Source organism: Anser cygnoides, chromosome 3 (assembly GCF_040182565.1).
Source record: "Anser cygnoides isolate HZ-2024a breed goose chromosome 3, Taihu_goose_T2T_genome, whole genome shotgun sequence".
NCBI lineage: Eukaryota > Metazoa > Chordata > Aves > Anseriformes > Anatidae > Anser > Anser cygnoides.
The window spans coordinates 36069421-36092679 of record NC_089875.1 but is presented as its reverse complement, the minus strand read 5'-3'; the positions used below and the strand labels follow the sequence as shown (position 1 = coordinate 36092679).

Below are 23259 nucleotides of genomic sequence, written 5' to 3'. Positions count from 1 at the left end.
CCACTGGCACAAAATGTCACTTGTTTTATTTAGTTGTAATATGATAGTGTTCCTGAAGCACGGAACTGATGTAACTATAGCATTAAAGCTACCTGAGCGTAACAGCTATTGCCTGCTTACTCTTGGCTACTGTGCAACATATATTGTTCTTTTTCATCAAATCATTACTACGCTGCTATGTTGTGTAGCAATCAACTGTGTTCACTCTTGGAGAATCAGTATGCAAAGTTGATATATGTTTGGTATTACAGGGCAAACAGGTAGCTTGAGCATGAATGCCAGCACGTTAGTTCTATTGTTCTATTTCAGTGACCGTCACAACCAAATCTTTTTGAAGGCAAGTGTTTTGTAGCAGAGGTGAAGATATTTTCATACTGGAGGTCTTATATTGAGTTGTTGGGGGGGGGGGGGGGGGGATGGCATACTATAGGGTGGTTATATATATATTTTTAAGCCCAATATAGGTATAAATAAATATCCTTTTAATTATTCTGTGTGGTCATTTTTGTTTGTGTCAACAATGTGCGGTGAAGTTGTCATTCAGTGTAAACAGAAGTTTCTGATTGTTCAACCAGGGTTGTTCGTATAGGTGGGTGTGTTTACATGGAAGAGTGTAACCTCATGTTTCGAGACTTGGTATGTTAGGATTTGCCTTGCGCTTGACCTGTATAAACAAGGCTTTGGTGGTCTTGGATGTGTCTGGACGAGAGTATGCATCTGAAGAGGGTCTGCACTGGCTGAAGGAAGATGGAGGAGAGGATAATGCTTAGACAATGCCAAATTTTTATATCTAGTTTTTTTGGGCTCGGAAGCAGATAAGGTTCAAAGAAATTTAAGTTTATATTAAATATTTTGGGACAGATTTGTATGGGAGTTGGGGGTAAGAGTGCTTGTGTTTCTCTTCAGCTGTTATACAATGCAGATACTCCCCCCAACGCCTGCCCTCCACCCCACGCACAAATACTGGAAATAGAAACACCAAGATGAGACCATATTGCGTATGGATACTGAGCAGGCTGGATGATGAAGTGCTAGGCAGAATTCTTTTCCTCATAGCTCAAACAAGCTGAAATTCCTAATAAAAATAATCAATTCTTCTCTATGAATAGAGTAATAAACACAGTATAGTTCTCTGAAAATTTTCTCTTGTTTATTCAGAATATGTCTACTACAGGTAAAGTTGAACTTAGGCCATGATTAGGAGGAAGTAAATTCCCTGCTGAAGTAGTATTTTGTGGACAGAAGACAAATTTTTTTTCAATGCATAAACCAGTGCTACTTCTGAATGTTTGAACAGCTTTGAGACATGTAACTAAGATGGAGGGAGGAAGGCTAAAAACTGAATTCAAGATTTAAAAAAAAAAAATAAAACCTGCCTTACCACAGCTGTCAGTCTTAAACATCTAGCTCAAAAAAAAAAAAAAAATTTAAAAAAAAGTCAAGTTTTTGAAATTTCTGTTTGCTTGCTGGATTGCAGATGTCAATGATGGAACACAAAAACCTACCTTAGATATTTTCCTTAACAACAGAAAGGCCACAATGGGGGCAAGATGTTACTGGCTGTAGAAATTTCTAGTCTCATGACAATTTGGGGAAAAGTCGTACCTGTCACAGACAGAAATAATGACTTAATCCTGACCCAGACTGACAGTGCAGCAAGTGGAACATTAATCAGCAGTGTGCCCTTGCGGTGAAGAAGGCCAACTGCACACTGGGTTGTACCAGCAGGAGTGCAGCCTGCAGGGCCAGGAGGGGAGACATTCATACCCTCCAGCTCTCAAGAAACCTCATCTCAAGAACAGTGCCCAGTTTGGGGTTCCCTAATACAAGAAGGATGGTTGAGTAGGAGGCTGGGGTATGTGGTGTACAGGGAGAGAGGTTAAGGAAAGGAAGCTGGAGAAGAGACTTTGCTGTCTTCAGCTGCCTAATAAGTTACAAAGAATGTCGAACTAGGTGCTTCTCCGAGGTGTGCAGAGGAAGGATGAGAAGCATCAGACAGCAGCAGCTGCAACAAGGAAAGCTCCAGTTAGATGTTGGTGCGTGGGTGGGTGGTCAGACCACAGGATAAGGCTTCTCAGTGAGGGTGGGACTGCCATCCTGGAGGCTGTCCAAGATTGCTTGGACCTGAGCTAACCTAGCGTCAGCTCTGCTCTGAGCAGGGGATGGGACCAGGTGACTTCTATAGGTCCCTTTGGACTGGAATTACTACTCTGCAACTGGAAAACTTGGAAAGGATTTTGTCCCAGCATTGGGACTACATATATATCCTCATGAAAGGCAGCAGAGGGAGTCAAACTTACCTTGCGTATTCTAAAATAGCTGACCTAAGGATAAATGCACAGAAATTTTATGTAACAATATTTATAGTTTTTGAGAGCAATTGTAGACTGCTTATTATCATCTTGGGCTTGTCTTGTATAGAACCTGTTCTAAGCCTTACTGGGCCCTCACAAAATAGGCGGACAGTCACTGTGAAGGGCAGTAATCTTTATTTTCTGCCAGGGGGGTGGTGGGAGAGCACTTCAATTCTGTATTCTGTGCTTTTTATGTTGGTTGTCCCAGAGCTGAACACAGGGCTCCAGGTGGGGTCTCATGAGAGCTGAGAAGGGAGAATCACCTCCCTTGACCTGTTGGCCATACTTCTTTTGACGCAGCCTGAGATGTTGTTCGTTTTCTGGGCTGCAAGCGCATGTTGTTGGCTCCTTCTGAGCTTCTCATCAACCAACACCCCCAGGTCCTTCTGCTCAGGGCTGCTTTTAATCCATTCTCTGCCCAGCCTTTATTTGTGCTTGGGATTGCCCCAGCCCAAGTACAGGGCCTTGCACTTGGCCTTGTTGAACTTCCTGACATTCACCCTGTCCAGGTCCCTCTGGATGGCATCCCTTCCCTCCAGCATGTCAACACAGCTTGGTGTCATTGGCAAACTTACTGAGGGTACTCTCAATCCCACTGGAATCAAACTGAATTCTATTTGCTTCCTTTAAAGTATTCACCTATGGCGTTGATGAGGGAGGGTTATGCATGTATAAGAAAGGTAGAGTAAAATAACTAACTTTTCCTATTAAATTCCAATTATTCTTTCTTTTTACATTGGTGAGATTCTGGAGGCGTGCTTCACTGGTGACAGAGTTGAAATATTTGCATCCTATTTTGGCGTTATTGAAGTATCAGCATTACTTAATCATCTATTTCTTACATGGTTATATTGCAGAGATCTCTGATAAATCTTGTAAGTCTTGATCCAGACTTCCATGAAAGCAAATATTTACTCTGTGTTGAGAAAATGCATTCATTGCATAGACTGGGAGAAAGATTAGAGAATAAATGTTTGATTGTCAGCAGTAATACTTAAATGGTATGTTATGTCATTTATTCTTTTTCTTGAATTTATTCTTTTTTTTCTTGAAAAAGAATAAATAAAATGAATAATAATAAATGAAATAAAGAATAAATGAAATCATATTTCTTGAAAATGTGTTTTAAAATTGCGCTAATAAAAAATCTTGTTTAAAACTCAGCTCATTAATACCACCTTTATTAAAAATTAACACCTGCAATCATTTTAATTAAAGATCTGTTTATGAATGTTAAGACGGTTCAATTAGGATTGGCTAGGAGGAATTGAAATAGATGAGCCACTTGCAGCATTAGGATTTTTTTAATGACAAATTATTTTAGGAAGTGCTGTTCTGGGGGGAGTGGAGGGGTGAGAGGGGAGAAGTAATTGGTTGTTGTTTTATTTTGTGTTTTTGTTTTACCACCACTCTTACAAAATGTCTGCTAGCTTCTATGTACTTGTTCCATTCTTTCTGGTGTTTAAAAGACATAATGTATCGTTGTCTGAGTAATGCAAAATACACAGTGGCAAGCATTTCAGTAGAAATTAAACTGATGTCTAGTCTGAGAAAAGATATAACAAACAGGATGAAGTTCAAATGGGAATTTCAGCACTAATCCAGAACTTTGCAGTGACTTTTCTGCCATTGCTCCCATTATACCATGTATATCATTATATCATATATCATAAATGTTGCTGACTTTCTAAATTATTTTTGGTGATGTGTAGCATTTAGAGTTCAAGTTTGTTATTTCCTAATTTCAGTTTTTTTCTTTGGAAAAATTTGAATGGGAACTATTAAATCTGTATCATCAGGTAGGAACAATTTAATACAGAAATATTTTTTGTTCTTCCTATTTTACTTCAGTGTCTGTTTATTGTAAAGCAATGAGGACTGCTGTTTCATGAGGTGTACGGTGGAGGAGGTATCTTTGACATGTGAGATGCCTCATCATGTGACAATGCTAGATTTTATTCTCTTTGGCGTCTCTTTCCAGACAAACAGGGAAAAACAATGAAAATAGTGTTGTTTAAAGTAGTCTAACTCTGCTCTGGGATGCATGTGTCAAAGTCTATGGTACTCTAGCAAGAGATGCTCGGTAGCGGTTGCCTTGTTGGATGTCAGCAGGCTTCCCTTTTTAGTACTGCTCAGGTTTTGCTGACTTCTGCAGTACCAGTTCATAGCTTGGCCTGTAGAAAGGAATATTTTCTTAGCCTTTTGGGTTTCTTAAAGAAATGTATTGTATCAAGTTATACAAGTAGTCCAGTGTCTAGGCTGTATCAATTATTACATCTTTTGAGATATAATTTCCTAGTGTTCGCAAGTAACTTCAAATATTTTTCTTCCCTATTTTTCATTAGTCTTGTTTGGGTGATAGAATGATTTTGATCACAGCTATCAGCTACAACTCTGGCCTTCCTTCTTGCATTGCCTCCCAGCGTGTGTTTATCAGGTAGAATCACTATTGTTGTGACATGAGAGTTGGCAGAAGCAGTCCCTTCCTCAGGGCTCTTCTGCAGTTATCATTCAAAACTGCATTTGTCATTTCCTTCTTGTAGAGGTTTTCCAGGTTTCTGTGAGGAGTCTGTCAATTATTCAGATACATAATTGGTTGCTTTCCTCTGTTTTGGAGATGCTAGCACCACTTTCATGAGTCAGGGTCTCATACTGACTAGTTTCTGAATAATTCTTTAATTCAGCAGAAAATCCTACTTTCCCAGCTTGGTGTGTCACAAGGTGCATTCTGGTATGACTTGTCTCTGATCACTGAACATTATACTCTGCAAACTTCTGTGTAGGAGTAATGTACACCGATTGTGCCCAGCTCCTGAAACATGCACTACGCAAACTTTGGTCTGAAAAATGGCTTTGGGTGTGACAATCCCAAACCTGTGCAGGAAATACAATCGTGGGAACCTTACAAGAAATAATACTAACTTGATTCATTGCATTTACGAAGTATAACCATATCTGGAGTTTCCTAGCAAAATCACTATGCATCATGTTTCACAAAGGTGTGTAATGTGCATTTTAGTTCTTGTAAACACTACATTCGAAGGCTCAAACTGCCCTAAGAAACTGTTAACTGAAAACTTCTGCAGCTGAATTTCTCTGTTTTTCTTTTTCTAGTTGCATGGTGGAAGTTGTTATGCGCAATGCCACAAATATGCTTTTCTTTGATGTTTGAGAGAAAATAGCATTTAGTATTATATATATTGTATATATGTGTATTTTGTACGGAACCAAGTATGTTACTGTGTTTTATGCTATTAAAGATGTATAGTAAGTAAGGCAAAAGGTTAGAAAAGATGTGAAGTAAATAGTTTTGGGGATTTGCTTTAACAAGGGCATGAGCAATAAATGGATAACCTAAAAGGAAAGGACAATGAAGAGGAAAAACATAAGGAAAGCACAGGATAAAGAAGCAAAATGAAATAATAATTTGTGGTACTCTTGTAGATTGGTATTCCTGCTTTTAGAAAAAAAAAAAAGTGAAAAACTGTTTGCCACACCTGTAGTCTTCTAGATCATTCCCCTTTAAGCTCTTGGAAGAGAGCTTTCTAGCTAGTTAATACTCAGTGGTATAGTTAAATGAGATCAGAAATTGAATCTAATTAAAGAACATGGCAGTCAACAATATCCTAAAACCAAGAGATTATTTTTATATATTTGGCGTAGGATCGTTGATCTTTTTCCAGACTCGCTGTCTTTTGTTCATAATAAAAGGTGATGGCATTCATCCAGCTTGAAATACGGGGGTCCAAGTTTAATGATTACTGCAGTCAGCAAAATTCTTGTGCTGGTGCTAACAGAAGCTCAGTGCTGTGTAAGCTCTAACTTTCTGCTTTTTTGTAGTTTTGTCATTTAATTCCCTCTGTGATGTTGCTACTCTGAGGCAGAATAAGGGATGCTGCAACAGGTGGGAGATATCTGGTAGCATTTAATACAGGGTAGACACAAAGCTGTATTTCATTCATACTGTCTATTTTGAGCACTTGGTTTAGGTACTTGAACAGCCCTTTGCAGGCACATGTTTATGGACTATTTGTGGAATAAAAACTGTGGCTATTACATACTTTTCAGTTTGTTTTAAAAAAAATTTTCTTACATTGGGTTTTGTATGGTAGTATTGCAGAATGGAAAAACTTGTTTGGACTTCCCATACTGTGATTCCTTGTGGACTAAATTCTGTTTGAGGGCTGTTTATAAATATATACACATGTGCATGTGACTTTTTTAAACCTAAGTATGTATATATTTCTGGTTTGAATGCTACTGCATTTTGGAAGCAGAGTAATATGATTCTCAAATTTGCAGTTACCTGTTTATTTTTCCAATTGATTCTCAAAAACTTTTGTGCTGCAGTAGGACAGCTGTATTTTCAACCTTAAACTCTGTAGGTCCTAGGCTATAAATAAAATTGTTTGCTTCTTTTTTTCTTTTGATTTTTTTAATAAAGAAGGGTTTTTGTTTGTTTTTGCATTTGTGTGATTGGTAGGTATGAAAAAATAAACCCATAAAACCTAGTGCTTAAAACAGGTATTGCAAGCAGGAGTTTAGAAATTAACAAAATTAGCTGTGTAACATTTAAGCACTTAACATTATTTTTCCTAGTTCATGTGGTCCTTTAATTCAAGAAATTTTATATACATAGAATATTGTATTTCAAATATTCCATATTTTTTACACTGAATATGAAAAATTGCCTCTATAAAACCAAAGTGTTTTCACATCTCTTACAACCGAGTCTTCTAATATGCTGCTTAATTGTTCTTCTTACATCTGAAGTCTCAGATGTGTTAGTTTATTAGGAGATTTCATCTTTGGAGACAAATGTTTTGTGTGGAATATCTACAATCTCTGTATTCTGTGAAATAATCTTAACTACAGTTTTGTTAAGTGTCATTTCTCTGCAAAAGTAAATCTATATCTCTTTAGAAAGCAAACAACAATAATAACAAAAACCCCACAGATGTGCTTTTTCTGGTGGACCAAGCTGTTTAGAAAATTCTTTCATGTTGCCAATCTTTTTTTTTATGTAATTGGAAACAAACTACAAATATTGGAGATTTTTTTCACTGCAAGGCACCAAGGATTTTTACATAAGAATTCTCTGTGTCAGTATAGATTTTACCCCAAATTGTAATTGCTCCTTCTACTTTGCTGTCACATTTCTTAGGGTATATAGAGCTGTTTTTCCTGTAGTCCTAATACATAGAAATTTTGTTTGGTAGATTGTTGGAAGTTTGGTAGTTGATGAATTGCAAAGTAATAGTTATTGTAGTTAGTATCTTAATTCATTCTAGGAGACAAATACTTAAAAAATACTCATAAAAAAAAAGTAAAAAAAAATAAGAATTCAGAAAGATCTCCAGTAGTATAGAGCATTGTATAGAATAGAAATGCATTTACATTCTATAATTTAAAAGGCTATTTAGAAGAACTTAAAAGCCAACCCAGAGAAGTTAAGAGAAGACATGAACCATAGAAGCTGGGGAACAAAAATGTTTTGAAATACCTGGGCTTTGGCCTTCACCATTGAAAGTAGGCAGCTTCTGTTTGTCTAAAAGAATGCTATGCCTCTTTTCTTACTTTCTGATATTACAGTATCTTAGAATATTAAAGAGGAGAAAAGAATGAAATGCTGCAGAGTTCATTTTTCCAGTGTTACGTATCTTGAGTGTTTTTGTGAAGGAATTTAAGAAATATGTGGTTAAGCTGGTTATAAGCATACAGAGGTTCTTTGAACATAATAGCTAGGAAAGCTAGTTTGCATAGTGGAGTTTCCTTGTGAAAAGTATTGTAAGGCATTTAAGTCCTCATTTTGAGGTGGGGGGGTTGGTTTTCTGTTTGTTTATTTTTGAGTGGTAGCAGAGATCAGAGAATGTGAAGAAACCACATATCCTAAATTTATTTATTTTGATTAACTTCCAAAAAGGGGGGGGGGGGGGGGGGGGGGGGGGGCGAGAAAGAAAAAGATAGCAGTTGATTCAATTTCAGATGTACCAAAAAGTTGTATTCCTCTGAATATCAGAACTTTCTTTTCTAAGTTAATCTTTACACCTCAGTTGTTTTTTGTTTTGTTTTGTTTTGAATCTAGTTCTAGAGAGACTAATTCTTGCTGTTACGAGTTTTATTTTGGTTGCTAACTTCTTATGCATGTGAATTCTTGTTTAATTATAAGTTCAGTTATTTATTTCAATTGTACATAACATTTATTGCAAATGCAAGTAATGTAAGTGTTTTATGGGTCATTCTTATGCTTACATTTTCTGACTTTGGTTAGGAAGCAAACTTGATGATTTGAGAATAGTGCCTTGGGTGTGGGTTTGTGGTAGAGCACATAGTTCTATTCTCTTTGTGTTCAGAAGTACCTCCAGTGGTTGTTGCCTTTTGTGGGGTATAAGTTGCCTGCTCAAATTTAAATCCCTTTCTTCTTGTCACATCAAGGTACATGTAGTAATACTTGTCCTTCAGTGAATACTTGTGATTATTTTCCCAGATGTCACCTAGCTTATATATATATATTTTAAGCTATACTAAGCAGAATTGTTCCAAATAGTTGTGCTTTGTCATCAGTTTGGTACCCATACAGAACTGTTTTGCAGCTGCCTATATCATTGTAATAAAGACTACTTACTGCTTTATTAATTACCTTTAGGTAAATTTACTCATAGTGTACATTTTTGTAAGTCATTGAAGTGAATGCCGTTTACACTGGTTGAAAATTTAGTATATTCTTTTTGGGCTAACTTCCAAATTGTTCTGGCATTCTTTAAAGTCTTGGCTCTGTAGTTGAGACCACCTCATTACTGTTTACATACTCATTCTCTGTTTTGAAATTTCCATTGATTTGCAACTGAATACATTGACCAGTAGTAGTACTATCATTCATCCAGCATAAGTTCTCTTACATAAAGAAATAATGTGCAATGTTATTTCAGTTGTGATGGTGTTGATTTTTTATTTTTTAAACAGCAGAGGTAAACCAACAGCTCATTGTCTGCCGAGTACCTTGACAAATCTGTAACCACATCATTGTGCAGTGCTTCATTTCTGTAAATCTGACTACAGGTATCTATCCACTCATCTCTCCATCTGAAATCAGAAGGATTTTCAATACTGAAGTTCAAAGGTGCTTTGACTTGATTAATAGCAGTGCAGTTGCTGGTAGCGTGGATCATGTCCCTGGAATTGCATGCTTCCCTGTCTGGTGTAGAGCAGGCTGGACTCATTTCCTTATGTATTGCTAGTTACAGTTGTGTCAAATAGCTAATGTTACCCTCAACAGATTTGGATTCACACTTGCCAGTGTCAAGTTGTTACTGTATATTAAAAAATGTTAATATGCATTCATTGAAAGAGGTTTTAAATGAAATGGACTAACAGGATAACTAGTTTTTGGGTCATGTGTGGGTCTTGGTCTAACATGGAAGTGCTTTGAACTGGGAGATATGAACCCAAGTGCGAATCATGCCACAAACAAGATTGGTTTCACTGAACTTGCAGTTGGGTTTAGAAGAAAGGGTGTCTGTCTGATAAATCTGCACCGATTCTGGTAAAGCCCTTGCCTTGGCAGACAACACCTTGAGTTACGGCTTGACTGCCATTCTGGTGTGTGGTGTTGTTTTTTTTTGAGTTACGAACTTTTATATAATATGATATTATAAAATATTTTTTATATATATGAAAATATATAAATATATACTATACATAGTGTGTGTATATATGTATGTATACACTATATATGTATATATATAATATATATGCTAGCTATATATATATTCAGTATTGAAATAGAGGAAAATAAAATGAGGAAGTGGAATACAACATCCTAATAGCTTTGCTGTCCAAATGGGATTATTGCCTTACTTAGTTGGTTCTGTCTGTCTTGAGAGGTATAAGCCATGTTTATGGTTATTTGGTCCTTGAAATGAAACATCTTTGAAAAATCCATAGAGAATGGCATGTTGCAAAGATGTACATTGACAAGTGTATATTTAGTAAAATTTGTGTCTCTGACTGTATTTTTTAGCACATGTTTAATGCTGGTTGTTGCTGTTAAATCACAAGATTAGAGTATAATATGGGTCAGACAGATTGTTCAATCATGTGGTATGTAAAATCCAGGGTGTCAGAATGCTCGAAAGTGAATAAAACTCATTTACAAAACAGAATGGATTTTAAATAAAGTTCAGTATTAGGTGAAAGGTCAGGCACTTGTTCCTTTTTTTATTTGTAGCAGTTCATCCGTATACGGGACTGTGCATATTGTATGTGTAAGGTAATCTCATTTTTTAATCTACTATAACTGTCCTTTTGATTCTCGAAAATCCTTTGGGGTATTTTGCATTCCGATATCGATCCCTGTCTGTCTGACCGCTTTAGCTGGGTAATCATTTTTCTTGTTTATCTCTAATCCTTTTAATATTTCCTTCCTGCCACTGTGTAACAGTACAGTATGCCTATTGTTTGTGATGGGTTTCAATGGCGGCTGTAAGACTATACTGTAAAATTGGCTGTATTTTAGCCTAGATTTCACAAAACCAGTTTACAACTAAACAAAAAAGCAAAGCTGCACAACATGTGTATTCAAAGCACCTACGCTGATCTTATTGCGTCACTTTGCTTACTCATGCAAGGTGTTCATCTTAATGAACCACGTTCTGGTCTGAACTTCTCTGAAAGATGAAACTATCAGATATGAAGTTAACTATTCCAAAACTCTTCTTATTCTATGTGCATCCTAGGGATGAACAGAAAAAGTAAGTTTTAATCTCTCTATGTGTATATTTATCTGTATGTATGTATGCACATATTAAAAACTTACTTTTTAGAGAGCAGCTGCACAGTTGAAGTATCTCGGTGGAAGCATTAGGACCCAAGTCTCCTACAGTTCTCTTGTAACCTTCTTCTATGAAAACACTCTGCCCTTGTTTCTATGGTGACTGAGGAAAGGCATCTGTGGTCACATGAATTTTTGACAATATGATAAAAATCACTCCCTGAAAAGGTTTCCAGAAAAGCACAGATCCGTTTCACTTCCCCTGAAGAATAAGGAGAGCAGCCTCCTGCCCCTGCAGTGGCTTTTCTTCTCCGTTTCTCCCACATGATGTAGTACCGTAAGATCCTTTCACTGTGCTGACCAATGCTTTTGCTGCTCTGCTTTTCCCATTAACTCAACTTGGCATGTACTTTCTCTGCGTGTCAAAGCAGAGCATGCAAATATAATGAAGGAAAAGAATTTGATACAGAGGTGAAAGCTATGTTTTTAATTCTCCTTCAGGAACCATTTTGATTTCCACCCTTTGGTGTTGGCCAAGACGTGTTTGGGAGCCGGGGGTGTATGTACTATGCGTTTCATGAGGGTTGTTACAACTGCTGTACTTAACAAAACAAACAAACAAAATTCCTGAGATCTAGACTTCCTATATTCAGTGGCAGTATTAATAAAAATACTGCTAACTTAGTGGCCAGTTTGAATGCCCAGTATTGTATAAACCTTTCTGGAAGGTAAAGAAGCTGCCTTCTGTCTAAGAAAGTGCTGACTGTGAAATAAAGGCTCCAGTAACTTGCCATTGTACATTCACTTCCCCATAGCAACTTCATAAGTTCATGGGAAACATATTAAAATATATAGGTGCTTTTGATATAGAGAAACTGAGAAATTTGGGTGTTTGCTTCCAGCTTTACAGCTCGTTTTTTATGACTGACTCTTTCTAGTATTAATTAAAAAATAAATAAATAAATAAATAAAAAGCCACCTACATCTTGACTTCTTCTTTTCATTCTGTTCTTTGAAGGTCGCTCCCCTTCCCCTTCATGTACTTTACAACAAATATACTGTGGCTGCAATGAAAGGGCAGCCTGAATATTACTATGCTTTGACTTGTGAAGTGTTACAACTTTCCTGTGGTTTTTGAAATGAAAATCAAATGAAAATGAAAAATGTTTTTTGAGAAATTCTATTTTTTTTTTAAAATGTATGATCCCTCTTAATTTTCATTTTAAAAGCACAGCATGTTGTAACTTACGTGGTTTGGTTTCTCTTGTTATTCCTAGGTTGTCCTCTGTGCTATGCTTAGTAATGGCAGGATCTTTTTGCAGGGTAATCCAAAGTAACAGAAAGTAAGCCTGAACCTTCAGACCCACAGAAAACAATGTTTGACTTGAAATATGAATTAATTTATACCTTAAAATAGCACTGTTATTGATAAATTTAGTATTTTTTTTATTAAATGGTCTTTAAAGTTGCCTTTTTGAGTGAATTTTTTTTTCCAAGGATAGGATTCTTATAGGTCTTATTCTTTAATGTGAGTTTTTCTGATTGTCTGATTTTCTGATTTTTTTTTTTTTAATGTTATTTTTCCGGATACATTTCCAAAGTTCTTTGGAAGATTGACTGTCTCTGAATAGATAGTTTGTATAACTTTGAGTTTGATTGATCCAGACTCTTCCTTTATCTCTGCAGAGATTCTTTGTTGGCTCAGCCTGGTGAGATTTGAGCGCTACAGAATGCTTCTAGCTTCAGTGGTGTTTGATGAAAGGCTATAAAGAGAATGTGTCCCACGGAGAGGGCTCATCAGCAAACCAACTGATAGTGTCTCTTCTTTGTGTAGTCATTTGAAATGCTGCTTGGTTGAACATGAAAGCAACATTTGCAGGCAACTAATTTTTTTTTTAACTGGGTTGTGGGTTATCTGTTCAGACATAAATTCTGAGAAGTTTGATGGACGCATCCTTGACAAGTAACTAATTGTTCTCCTTTTTAATGTTTCCCCTCCTCTTCCCCCCTCTATTTTAAAGGAGAGACTGAAATGTGGTTAAGTTATATATGCTTTTTCTGTTAACTGATTCTGTGAAAAGCAAACAGTAAAAGTGTGTACAGCCCTTCACTCTGTTAAATTAATTAGTGAGTTCTAGGAGTTCTTACTAAAATGGTTACCTTATTATAGAATCATAGAACCTCTTATGTTGGAAAAGACTTCTAAGATCGTCCAGTCCAGTCACTAACCTAATACTGCCAACTCATCTGCTCATCTTTGGAATACCTCCAGGGATGATGACTCAACTACCTCTTTGAGCAGCCTGTTCCAATGCCTTACAACCCTTCCAGTAAAGAATTTTTTTCATAATATCCAACATAAACCTTCCCTGGTGCAACTTGAGGCAATTTCCTCATCCTATTACTTCTTGCTTGGGAGAAGAGACCCTCCCCCACCTGGCTACAGCCTCCTTTGAGGTAGTCGTAGAAAGCGATAAAGTCTCCCCCAAGCCTCCTTTCATCCAAGCTAAGCAACCCCAGGTCCCTCAGCTACCTCCTAAGACTTGTTCTCTAGACCCTTCAGCAGCTTTGTTGCCCTTCTTTGGACACATTCGAGAACCTCAATGTCCTTCTTGTAGTGAAGGCCCCAAAACTGAACACAGCTGCAGTCTCACCAGTGCCCGAGTACAAAGCAACAATCTCTTCCCTGGTCCTTCTGGCCACGCTATTTCTGATACAAGCCAGGATGCTCTTGGCCTTCTTGGCCACCTGAGCATACTGCTGGCTCATATTCAGCCAGTTATTAAAGGATACCTATCAGCTGCTTCAAGGGTGGAGGTCAAACAATGTTTTATGAATATATATTTTAATTAATGTTATAAGTGTTCTGACTACAAACTCTGAATTATAAAGTGAGACATCTGCTTTAACATAGAATTGTATTCTCTTTCTACATGCAGTTGAGGTTATATGAAATTGTTCTTGTGAGGGAGTTATGGATTAGGAGAATTTGATCCACATGTATCTTCTTGCCACGTAATTTGAGTGTCATGCCATTTCTTTATTGAGGAATACATATCTTATGTATTTGCTGTGCTGATTTATTTCATCAAAAATCACATATATATCCTTCATTTCCTTGAAAATCTGATTTTTTTTTTTTAGGTTTGATACACTATGTTGAAAAATGAAGTTCTGTTTCTGGGTACACTGAGGGATGGGAACATTTATAATAATTGTGTACCTTTCTATTTATTGCACAAATAAGATAAATAAAGAGATAGATAAAAAAGAAAATAGAGCCTTAATACTGATACCTTGTTTGACTTTAAAGATGTTGGTCAGGAAAATCCTGTAATGGCTTAAATGTAATGGCTTAAAACAACATCTGGGATACAGGCCAGTGTTTCACAATGTGTGTGTATGACAGAGAAGCAACAAGTTTTTGTTGTGGTCTATTGAGAAGCCACTTTGAAATAGTCCCTGGTTGGTGTATGAAAGGGGTGAAGTAGCAAAGTATTTCACAGTTGTTTTCTGTGGAATGCCGCTTTTAGTCTTTTGAGGAAGTCTGTTATATTTTAAATTTTTCTTCTCTGACAGCTATTTTCTTATGTGTCCCTTTTGTAAGAGCTGGAAGCCTTTGGTAATAAAGGAGAAGAAAGAGTTATTAAACAAGTGATTCCTCTGGTTTGATGAATCTTAAGTAACGGTATATAATGGAATTAAATCAGGAATCCTGTTAAAGCAGTGGCATTTATGGCTGTTTTTGAATTTGTTCACAAAATAAATGCCAAATATTATTTTGATTGCTCTTTAGATGAAGAAGTGAAAACGTAAGCTATTAAGTTGATGAAGTACAATGAATTTTAAAAATATGCCTTGCAGAAAATTTTATCCCTGTAAATAGGGAAGATAGGTATATTTGCAAGCTTATCAGTTACTAAGATAACAAGCAGAAAAACCTTGAAACTTTTTTAATGATTGCTTAAAGGTAATGTCTTCCATTCAGACTTAGTATCAAAATGAGGAGCCCTCGTCAGCTTTTACTGAAATGTAGTAAAACATAACTGACCTATTAATATTGCCATGTGTGGTAGGCTCATGACACAGTTACGCAAGTGTGGTGCTAACTGATTATAAAGTTTTAGCAAAAATACAGTGATACTGATTCGGGAGCTGCTGGATTTCACGTTTTAGATCAGATTGCTTCCAGAAGTGTGAAGTAGGGACACTACAAGAAAATAGTTTAAACGTTGCCAATAGCATATTGTTTTGGCTATTTGCTCCTTTCCGCTAAAGGAAAAAGCACATTACATTCGAAATACTGAATCATGTCATGGTCTAGGGAAAGGGGCTCTTCCTGCCCTTGACTCAGATGTGGGCTGGAGTTAGGATACTGGATGAAAATTGTCTGTTGACTTGGGTAGATTTACTTGTTACTCCAGTTGCTCAGTTTCATTTGTATACTGGGATGGTAAAGTTTTACATTGTATGTAGGTGGAGAATACTGTATGAAAGTGGGATTTATACAAGTAGAAGTAAGGATGGGTTTTTGTTTATTTGTTGGGATGATGAAGAACAAAAGTAATAGTGACGCTGGATTAAGTAATGATCTTAAGTTGATTTCAAAGTATCTTTAGTAACATGGTATTAAAACAAAAACATGTATTTGATGGATGTTTAAGCCATTTCCTCTTAAAATAATGAGTCATATTAAATAGTAGGAACTTGAAGAATTATGGCAATATCTAGTATCACATTTAAGTATTAATCTGTATTACTTGCAAGAAATTTAAAACACTTGTACATGAAAGAAATGCATAATCATGCCTCAACTAAAAGTTGCTTTTGCAAGATCTAATGCTAAGACCTAGATTAACATTCTTGTAAGCACTTATATGTCTAGGTTTTGTGTCTATCAAAATTTATATGAACGTAACGCATAGTTAGGAAATCAGCCACGTACATAAGAAATACTGTTTTGATTCTTCATCATCAACTGAAGTCCAAAGAATATACTAAAATTGAGTATAAAAATGATCCTTTAAAAAAAAAAGCTATTATTGACAATTAATGTATATTTGGAAGCAGAATTTCACATTTGCTGTTTTGCTTTCCTTTTTTTAAATTGCAATGTCCACTAATTTCAGTTAAAAAAAAAAAGTCCAAAACAGTGAGTTACTAAATTCTTGGAGAAGATATTCTTGACTTTTTATTATGGAGGCTCATACTTGATATGTCATATTCAATCACTGATATTTTCATTAGAGATTAACTCTGAAAATGACATTAAATAAACAGATTAATAAAGTTTTTAGTTCTTTCTAATATTCTGCATCTAACTTTAATGACAACAATCAAAGTAGCTGATTAATTTGTAAGGGTAATTGGTGGCATTTGTAGCAGAACCATCTAGTGTATAAACCTGTAAGTAACCAAGGAATGTTATAAACAGTTTATAAATTTGGGTCTTGGTTTTCTGCTTTGTTCTTTTTCTGGTTAGGCCCATAAAGGATGCCTGCAGAATATACAGATACTTAAAATGCTAAGTACCTTCACTATCTTGTCTTTACCTAAAAATACTGCTTTTCTGAGTGTCTTTTATCCACTTGTTCTCTAAAAACACTCAGTTACATTGAGCAAAGTGGTGTCTTCTTGTACATGAACAAGTTTTTTTTATAGTCCATTATGGAGTAAACCAGTCATGGCAATGATTTTTTATTTATTTTTCCCAGTGTAGCTTGGGAAATTGGAGAGCACAACGCAACTTTTCTGCCAGAATTGAGATTTTTTTTCTTTCTTTTGATAATGGGATAATTTTGGAAGACTGTTCTCTAGTTCTTCAAATACTACTTCCATCTTCATTCTCTCTTTGCCAGTCTTGGTGTTGTCCAGTCTCTCACCATTCCCACCAACTTGTTGAACTTGTTCCTCAGTATTCCTTCTTTTACTGTTATGTGTCTGCAGCCAGAGTCTCATTCTTCCTTGCTAGTCAAACCTTTTTTCTCTTCCGATATTCAAGCCACTAAAGCCGTAGGAACACTTTGAATATGAGCACCAGGAGCATGTACGGGGAAAATCTGCTAATGTATGAATTCTCCACATATGTTAGCTGTTAAACTTTTAAACACCTGTTTGAGTATGTGAAATCTTAGTTTAGGTCAATGAGTTTAATAAATCAATCAGCTAGCACCAGTTGCTCATTATGGAAAACCTTAGGAAACTGAAGGTGTGGGCATGTACATCAGGGCTCTGCATGATGTGACAAGTTGGTTCCTAATGTCATGGCCAAATGTGTAGTTTCATTGCTGTTTCTGACGTGTGAGTTCAGCAGTCACGCAGATAGCACAAATTAGATTTTTTTTATATGATACTTTATAACATATTTGCCATCTTGCAAATACCAAGATGGTCTGAGGCATATTCCATTAATTTTGTAAATCAGTTCAGAAGCAGAAATTTTTTATTTATTGACTTGGGGGAGGAAGAATAGAAGGATCTTTATCTGAGCTCACCTTTACAGCTTCAGAACAGCGTTTTACTGACATATATGGCATGCTGATTTTTCTCTCCCTTTCAGAAGAGAAACCTGATTGCTCCAAGGCCCGCTGTGAGGTCCAGTTTTCTCCTCGCTGTCCAGAAGATTCCATCTTGATTGAAGGTTATGCTCCTCCCGGGGAATGCTGTCCTCTCCCAAGCCGTTGTGTGTGTAACCCTGCAGGCTGCTTGAGGAAGGTTTGCCAGCCTGGCTATTTGAATATATTGGTTTCTAAGGCATCAGGAAAGCCAGGAGAATGCTGTGATCTCTATGAATGCAAACCAGGTAAAAGTGGACACGATTTTTTTTTCTATCTAACATACACAACTAGTGTACTTGCATCTAATGAAGCCCACATAGTATCAAAGTTCTTCTCAATGACCTTCAAAATTCAAATTATATTTGTGAGCAATGCCCATTTAAAAAGAAAAAAGATAAATATTATAATAAATTTTACTGTCTCATTTTCTTCAGACAATATTTAAACTGAGCAACAAGGTAAAATTAATCTTTAGTGAGAGTGCTGTATTTCAAAACACAACACTAGTGAAAATGACATGCTTTGTTAAGATTAGAGTATACTTTTTTTTCACAGTAGGAATATATTGTGCATAAATATTAAAATTTAAATATTAAGATTTCTCTAGATTACAAGGTGATGACCCTTAAAAATTGAAGAGTGAAACAACTGTGGAGAAGCATAGTGAAACACTTTACAGCATTTTCGGTGTTTACTCATTTTCCATTTCATGGGAACACAAATAACCCTTTCTTGTGACTTATTCTTGGTGAAGTGGAAGATATAATTCAGTGCGCTTTTTGATCCAGGCTTTGGTAAAGATTAATAATAAAAGTAGGGGGATGAAAGTAGGTATATAAAACAGTATAATCTAAAATCTCATCTGCAAACAGGTTTGAGTTTGTTATGCCTTTCCTATGCTTGCTAAATGTTTTCTTAAATCCTCCACAGAAGAAGGTTGTACACTCTTTGTCTCTTCTAGTGTTCCTCTTTGTATTTTTCCTAAAATTCAGTGCAAATCTACCTGTGTGAAAATTCAAGGGAACTTTTTCATTTTCTGTCTTGAGTATATGGCAAACAAGTCTTCATAATAAAGTCTGCTCTGGAATATCTTATCAACCTCAGTTGCATTTCATCTAGAATTAGCAAGTAAACTTTCCTTATGGCGTAGTTTCCTTGGACTTACTGTTATGCTGTTCCTCTCTAAGTTTTCCTAAGTTTATCCACACTTCTTTAAAATGTGGTATCCAAAAGCAGAGTATTATTTCTGGTGAGTCTTCATCAGTGCTAAATACTGTAGAATAATTACTTTTGGTATTTCATACAAAACGCTAAGAGTTAACTCTTTTGAGTTTGTGAAATGTGATCCCAAGATCTTTCTGTAGCATGCCTTCTACAAGCTTAGGATTGAGTACATGATGCTTTATTCAATTTAGTGGGTTTATATGACTATATATTGTTTTTCTGAAGTACTTTGTATTTTTAATTGTAGGAAGATGCATGTTAGGAAGGTAAAGGAGCAGAGGCTTTGAAGAGATTGGAGAAGGAAACTAATAGAATTTAAGGGAAGTATAGAGCTTTGCAGTGGGGATTAGAAATTGAGGGACTAAGGGAGAGCAGAGAGTTTGAGGCTACCAAACAAAAACACTTTCTTCATATCCCGGAGCTGAGTGATTTATGCAGTATACAGTAGGAGACTAGAGAAGGCAGCAAGCCTTGAAGGATCAAGGAAGAGTGAAAGAGAAGGGTAGTATCTTGGGTGCATACGCAAGACTGAGGCTGGGGGGATAGGGAAGGAGGCCAGCAGGATTGATGACAGCTGGAACTGGAGTGTGGGTAAGAGGCTGAGGAGTGTAGGTGAGTACTGTTGTGTGTCTGGGTGAAGATGAGTGATGAAAGATGTAATTGCTAAGCTACAAACTGCAGTAGTGGGTCCCCTACTTGTTAGTAGTGCCTTGGTTTTAATAATTAAAAAAAAAAAGAGTACTGTTACAGGTGGAATTATTAGTCACTACGTAGCCTGATAGTCAAGTTAGACTTCAGCAGCTGTCTTTGTTGCTTTTTTTATTTAAAAAAAAAAAAAGACAACGACAACAACAAAAAACTTTGATCTAGATGTTTATTCTGTTGGCTATTTGGGGTAGTGGGAAGGTCATAAAGGAAAAACAAGTCAACACAAGACTGAAAGATGGGAAAGAGTAGGTTAATATTGGCAAATGTTAGTAGACTACAAATTCCTTACCACAGAATGCTTTTTGCTTTTCTTTTTAATGGCAAATCTGAACCTTTGTTCAGTTTTCAGAGGAACCTTGTTTTCAAAGAGTAAACTGCACTTGTACAGACAACATAATTTGTACTGAGTATATGAAGAAAATGATAGCCTGAACAAATATTGAAATATTTTTTGTAATGTTTCTTTGTGAAAAGTTCTGATTTTTTTTATTTTTAACTTTGAAAGTCAGAACAAAATGACAAATCTCACAGTATCTAAACTGTTCTGTCATGTTCGATGTTATGGTTTTTATTTTTTTAATTTTTTTAATCCATGAAAACAGGCAGTAAAATATCTTGTTTTATTAGGGTTGTATATTCATAGGCTCACAGAATTCTAGAGTAATTTAGGTTGTACGGGGCCTCTGGAAACTATCTAGTCCATCCTTCCTCTCCTATACCATTTTGTGCCATTTATATACATGAGTATATACATGTACTACCATATACGTAGTAGTATATAACTGTTCTCTGTATGTATAAACAGTATATGAATTGTGTAGGTGGATTTGCTAAAACAGTGGTCATAATGTGAGTCAAATAATGCTCCTCACGTGGCAGGAATATTTATAGAGTGCATAGTAAGCCTGGTAATAAACACTGAACCTTTAGAGATTGACTTGGTATCCAGAAGAACTGTAGGGGGGAAAAAAAAAAAAGAGAGAGGAACTGAATGAACAGTGCTCTGTTTCATTTTTCCTCTGTTTTTAATATCACGTTGCTGAAGATGAATGGGGCAAAGGACTGTGTAAGGCCTGGTAGGTAAGTGTTTGCAGCAGAGTTTCATATGGGACTGATATCACCCATTCTGCTGAATACTGTCAGCATATCCATGGAGTTTACATGCAGAACAGAGAAAACTCTTCTCCGTACTGTACCGTAGACCTTATTCTTAAGTGGTACTATCAGGGCACTCTTCCTTCACATGTGTATCTCCATAACCAGCCTCCATAGGGGTCCTGCACCACTAAAGGGGTTCTGGTGGAAACAGATTGCCAGAGGGTGGGAGGACTGCTTCCTATGACAGCAGTGCTGTTTTATGCCGATATAAAGGGTTTGTGGAATTAAAGCATGTATTGTGTTTATTTCTGCTCCTCAAATAAGATGTCACTGCTTTCCAGTTCACAGTGGCATTTGTTTGGACTCTTCTTCTGAGAACTGCATGTTAAAATATTATGACTGATGATTGCTCATCATTGAGTTACTGAAAGGAAAATTAGAAGTGGTTGCATTAACACTAAATACTAGTATAAAAATGAAATCTTGCATTTTGAAGTCCACCTCCTTTTCCACCTCTTTTTCATTACAAATAATACAATGATGAAAAGTATTATTATACAGTTTAAATGAAGTAGTAGCTTAGTAATACCTGTCTGTTAACAGACAGATTAATTTGACTTAAATATTTTGACCCAGTGTTGCTCCAAGTCTCTCATGACAGTTGTGGTACCTACTGAGTGTAGGTACACTCAGTACAAAAGTTCCTTTTGTTTTGATCCTCTTCCTAACCTCAGTCCTGACACTGGTCTGGTGCCATGAGCAACCTACTTTCTTCCTACAAGGTGTGTATAACTAGTCTCTTATGAGTAATTAATTCAGTGAATGAGCATGGAATTCAGTTTTAAGTCGGATGTTATGGTTCTTAAAAAGTATTCTCAAAAGGTCACTTTTTTTTTCCACAGCATGGTCTTAAATGGATTTGCGTAACATGTTAACAGTAAAAATAAAACTAACCTGCAAAAAGGTTGGGGCAGTATCTGTCTTACTTACTAAGAAAGCTAAAACATTACTGAGTAATGATTTTTTTCTGTCTTGTTTTAAACATTTTTTTCTTTAAAGAGTCAAGATCTAATCTAAAATATATCTTGCTGAAGGTGTGATAGCAACTATAACTGCCACTTCTGAATAAAGAAAGGCAAACAATTTACTTTGGCAGTTATCCAACAGATACTTCTCGTTCCTTTATTGATAACATTTTTTTGTATATTGGGAGTTGAGTAGCCCGTGCAGTCAAGGCCTGATGGAAAGTCTGAGCTCAGCAGTCAAATTTAGTAACTAGTATTATACAATGGAAGCACAGGGAAGTAACATGCTCCACCCTGGTACTGCTTCAGCATTGAATATTGGGTCTGCAATTTTTACATTCTTGCGCTAAGGACAAGGGTCAACAAAATCAAGTTTTTATATATACTTGAGAGAAGTACAGTTATATAACTTTATTTTCTTTTGTTGCTTACAGAAATAGTGCATGTTGGTTTTTTTTTTGGATACTTTGTTAGAAGTTGATGTTGCAAGGACTTAGGAGATGAGATTGGGAAAGGACTCAAGAAAATAAATGAGAAAAAAATCTCAGATATTTTTCTAATAAGCCAGTGGCCAATAAGTTGACAATGACCATAATAATGGCCAATAAGTTGACAATGACGGGAAGGGAGAAAACTGCCAAAGCTACAACAAAAATAAGCAAAATCAGTGTGTCCATATTGGGAAGCATCTGTAATAGGAAAGGTAATAAAGTGATTTGGACAGTGATACAACTGCATTGAAAGTCTGAGAATGGTATCTTTTCTGTTGTGTTTAGTATGTTCTAAAATGTGAAGGAGTGTAAAAAGGATGATTGTCATAGAAGAAAACAAATTAAATCACAAATATATTTGAAAGTATTTCAGGATCCTGTTTTTTTGTTTGTTTGTTTTCTAAGGAAAAGTGTGGAGGAGAGGAAGGAGGTGGGGGCTTTACTGCTTTTTCTCCTTCTCCTGAAGGAAAACGTGAAATTAATATTTCCTAATGCAGTCAGTTTGCATTCTATTATGAATGAGTAACCAGCAGAAGTGCATCTTGAACTGAAAGGGTGTTATGTGATGCTTCTTAGCTGCTGTAGAAACTTACTTTATGTGCTTGCATGAGACATTCAGAAAGTTTTGATTTTGGGGGGGGAGGGAAGTCTTTCCTGTGCTGAGCCAATGTGCTGCATCATAGTTGCAAATACTGCCTTGATCCTGGGCCTTTAGATGCATAGGCAGCTATTTGGATCTTGTCCCTGAACTGCGTATGCTATTCTTTAAAAAGCCAGCACAATACATAAAGGTGAAACTTGATATGTTTGTGTTAATGTATTCTACTGTAAAGTTATTTTCTCATAAGTATTAATGGTTTCATAATCGTAGATCCTAGGTTTTGTAGTCTACAGAAGAGGCTGCATACTACTACAGCTGGGGCATGGTCTGCAGACGTGTTAGTGTTTCTGCTACATTCTCATAGAAAAAAAAAAGAGTAAGAGTTACAAATTCAGTGCATGAGACAGTTCATGAAGATTCATAAACAAATG

General features: G+C 36.2%; 1 protein-coding gene across 3 annotated transcripts in view; it reads left to right on the top strand.

Annotated features, from left to right (window-relative positions):
- Nucleotides 1-23259, top strand: part of CRIM1 (cysteine rich transmembrane BMP regulator 1) — a 181386-nt gene that overhangs the window by 67082 nt on the left and 91045 nt on the right. Inside the window, exon 3 of one of the 3 annotated variants that reach the window (XM_048047755.2) lies at nucleotides 17684-17926. The exons of the other annotated variants lie outside the window; for them this stretch is intronic. Coding sequence (XP_047903712.2) covers nucleotides 17684-17926 — 243 coding nt within the window. The remainder of the gene's footprint in view (nucleotides 1-17683; nucleotides 17927-23259) is intronic. 3 annotated transcript variants of the gene reach the window in all.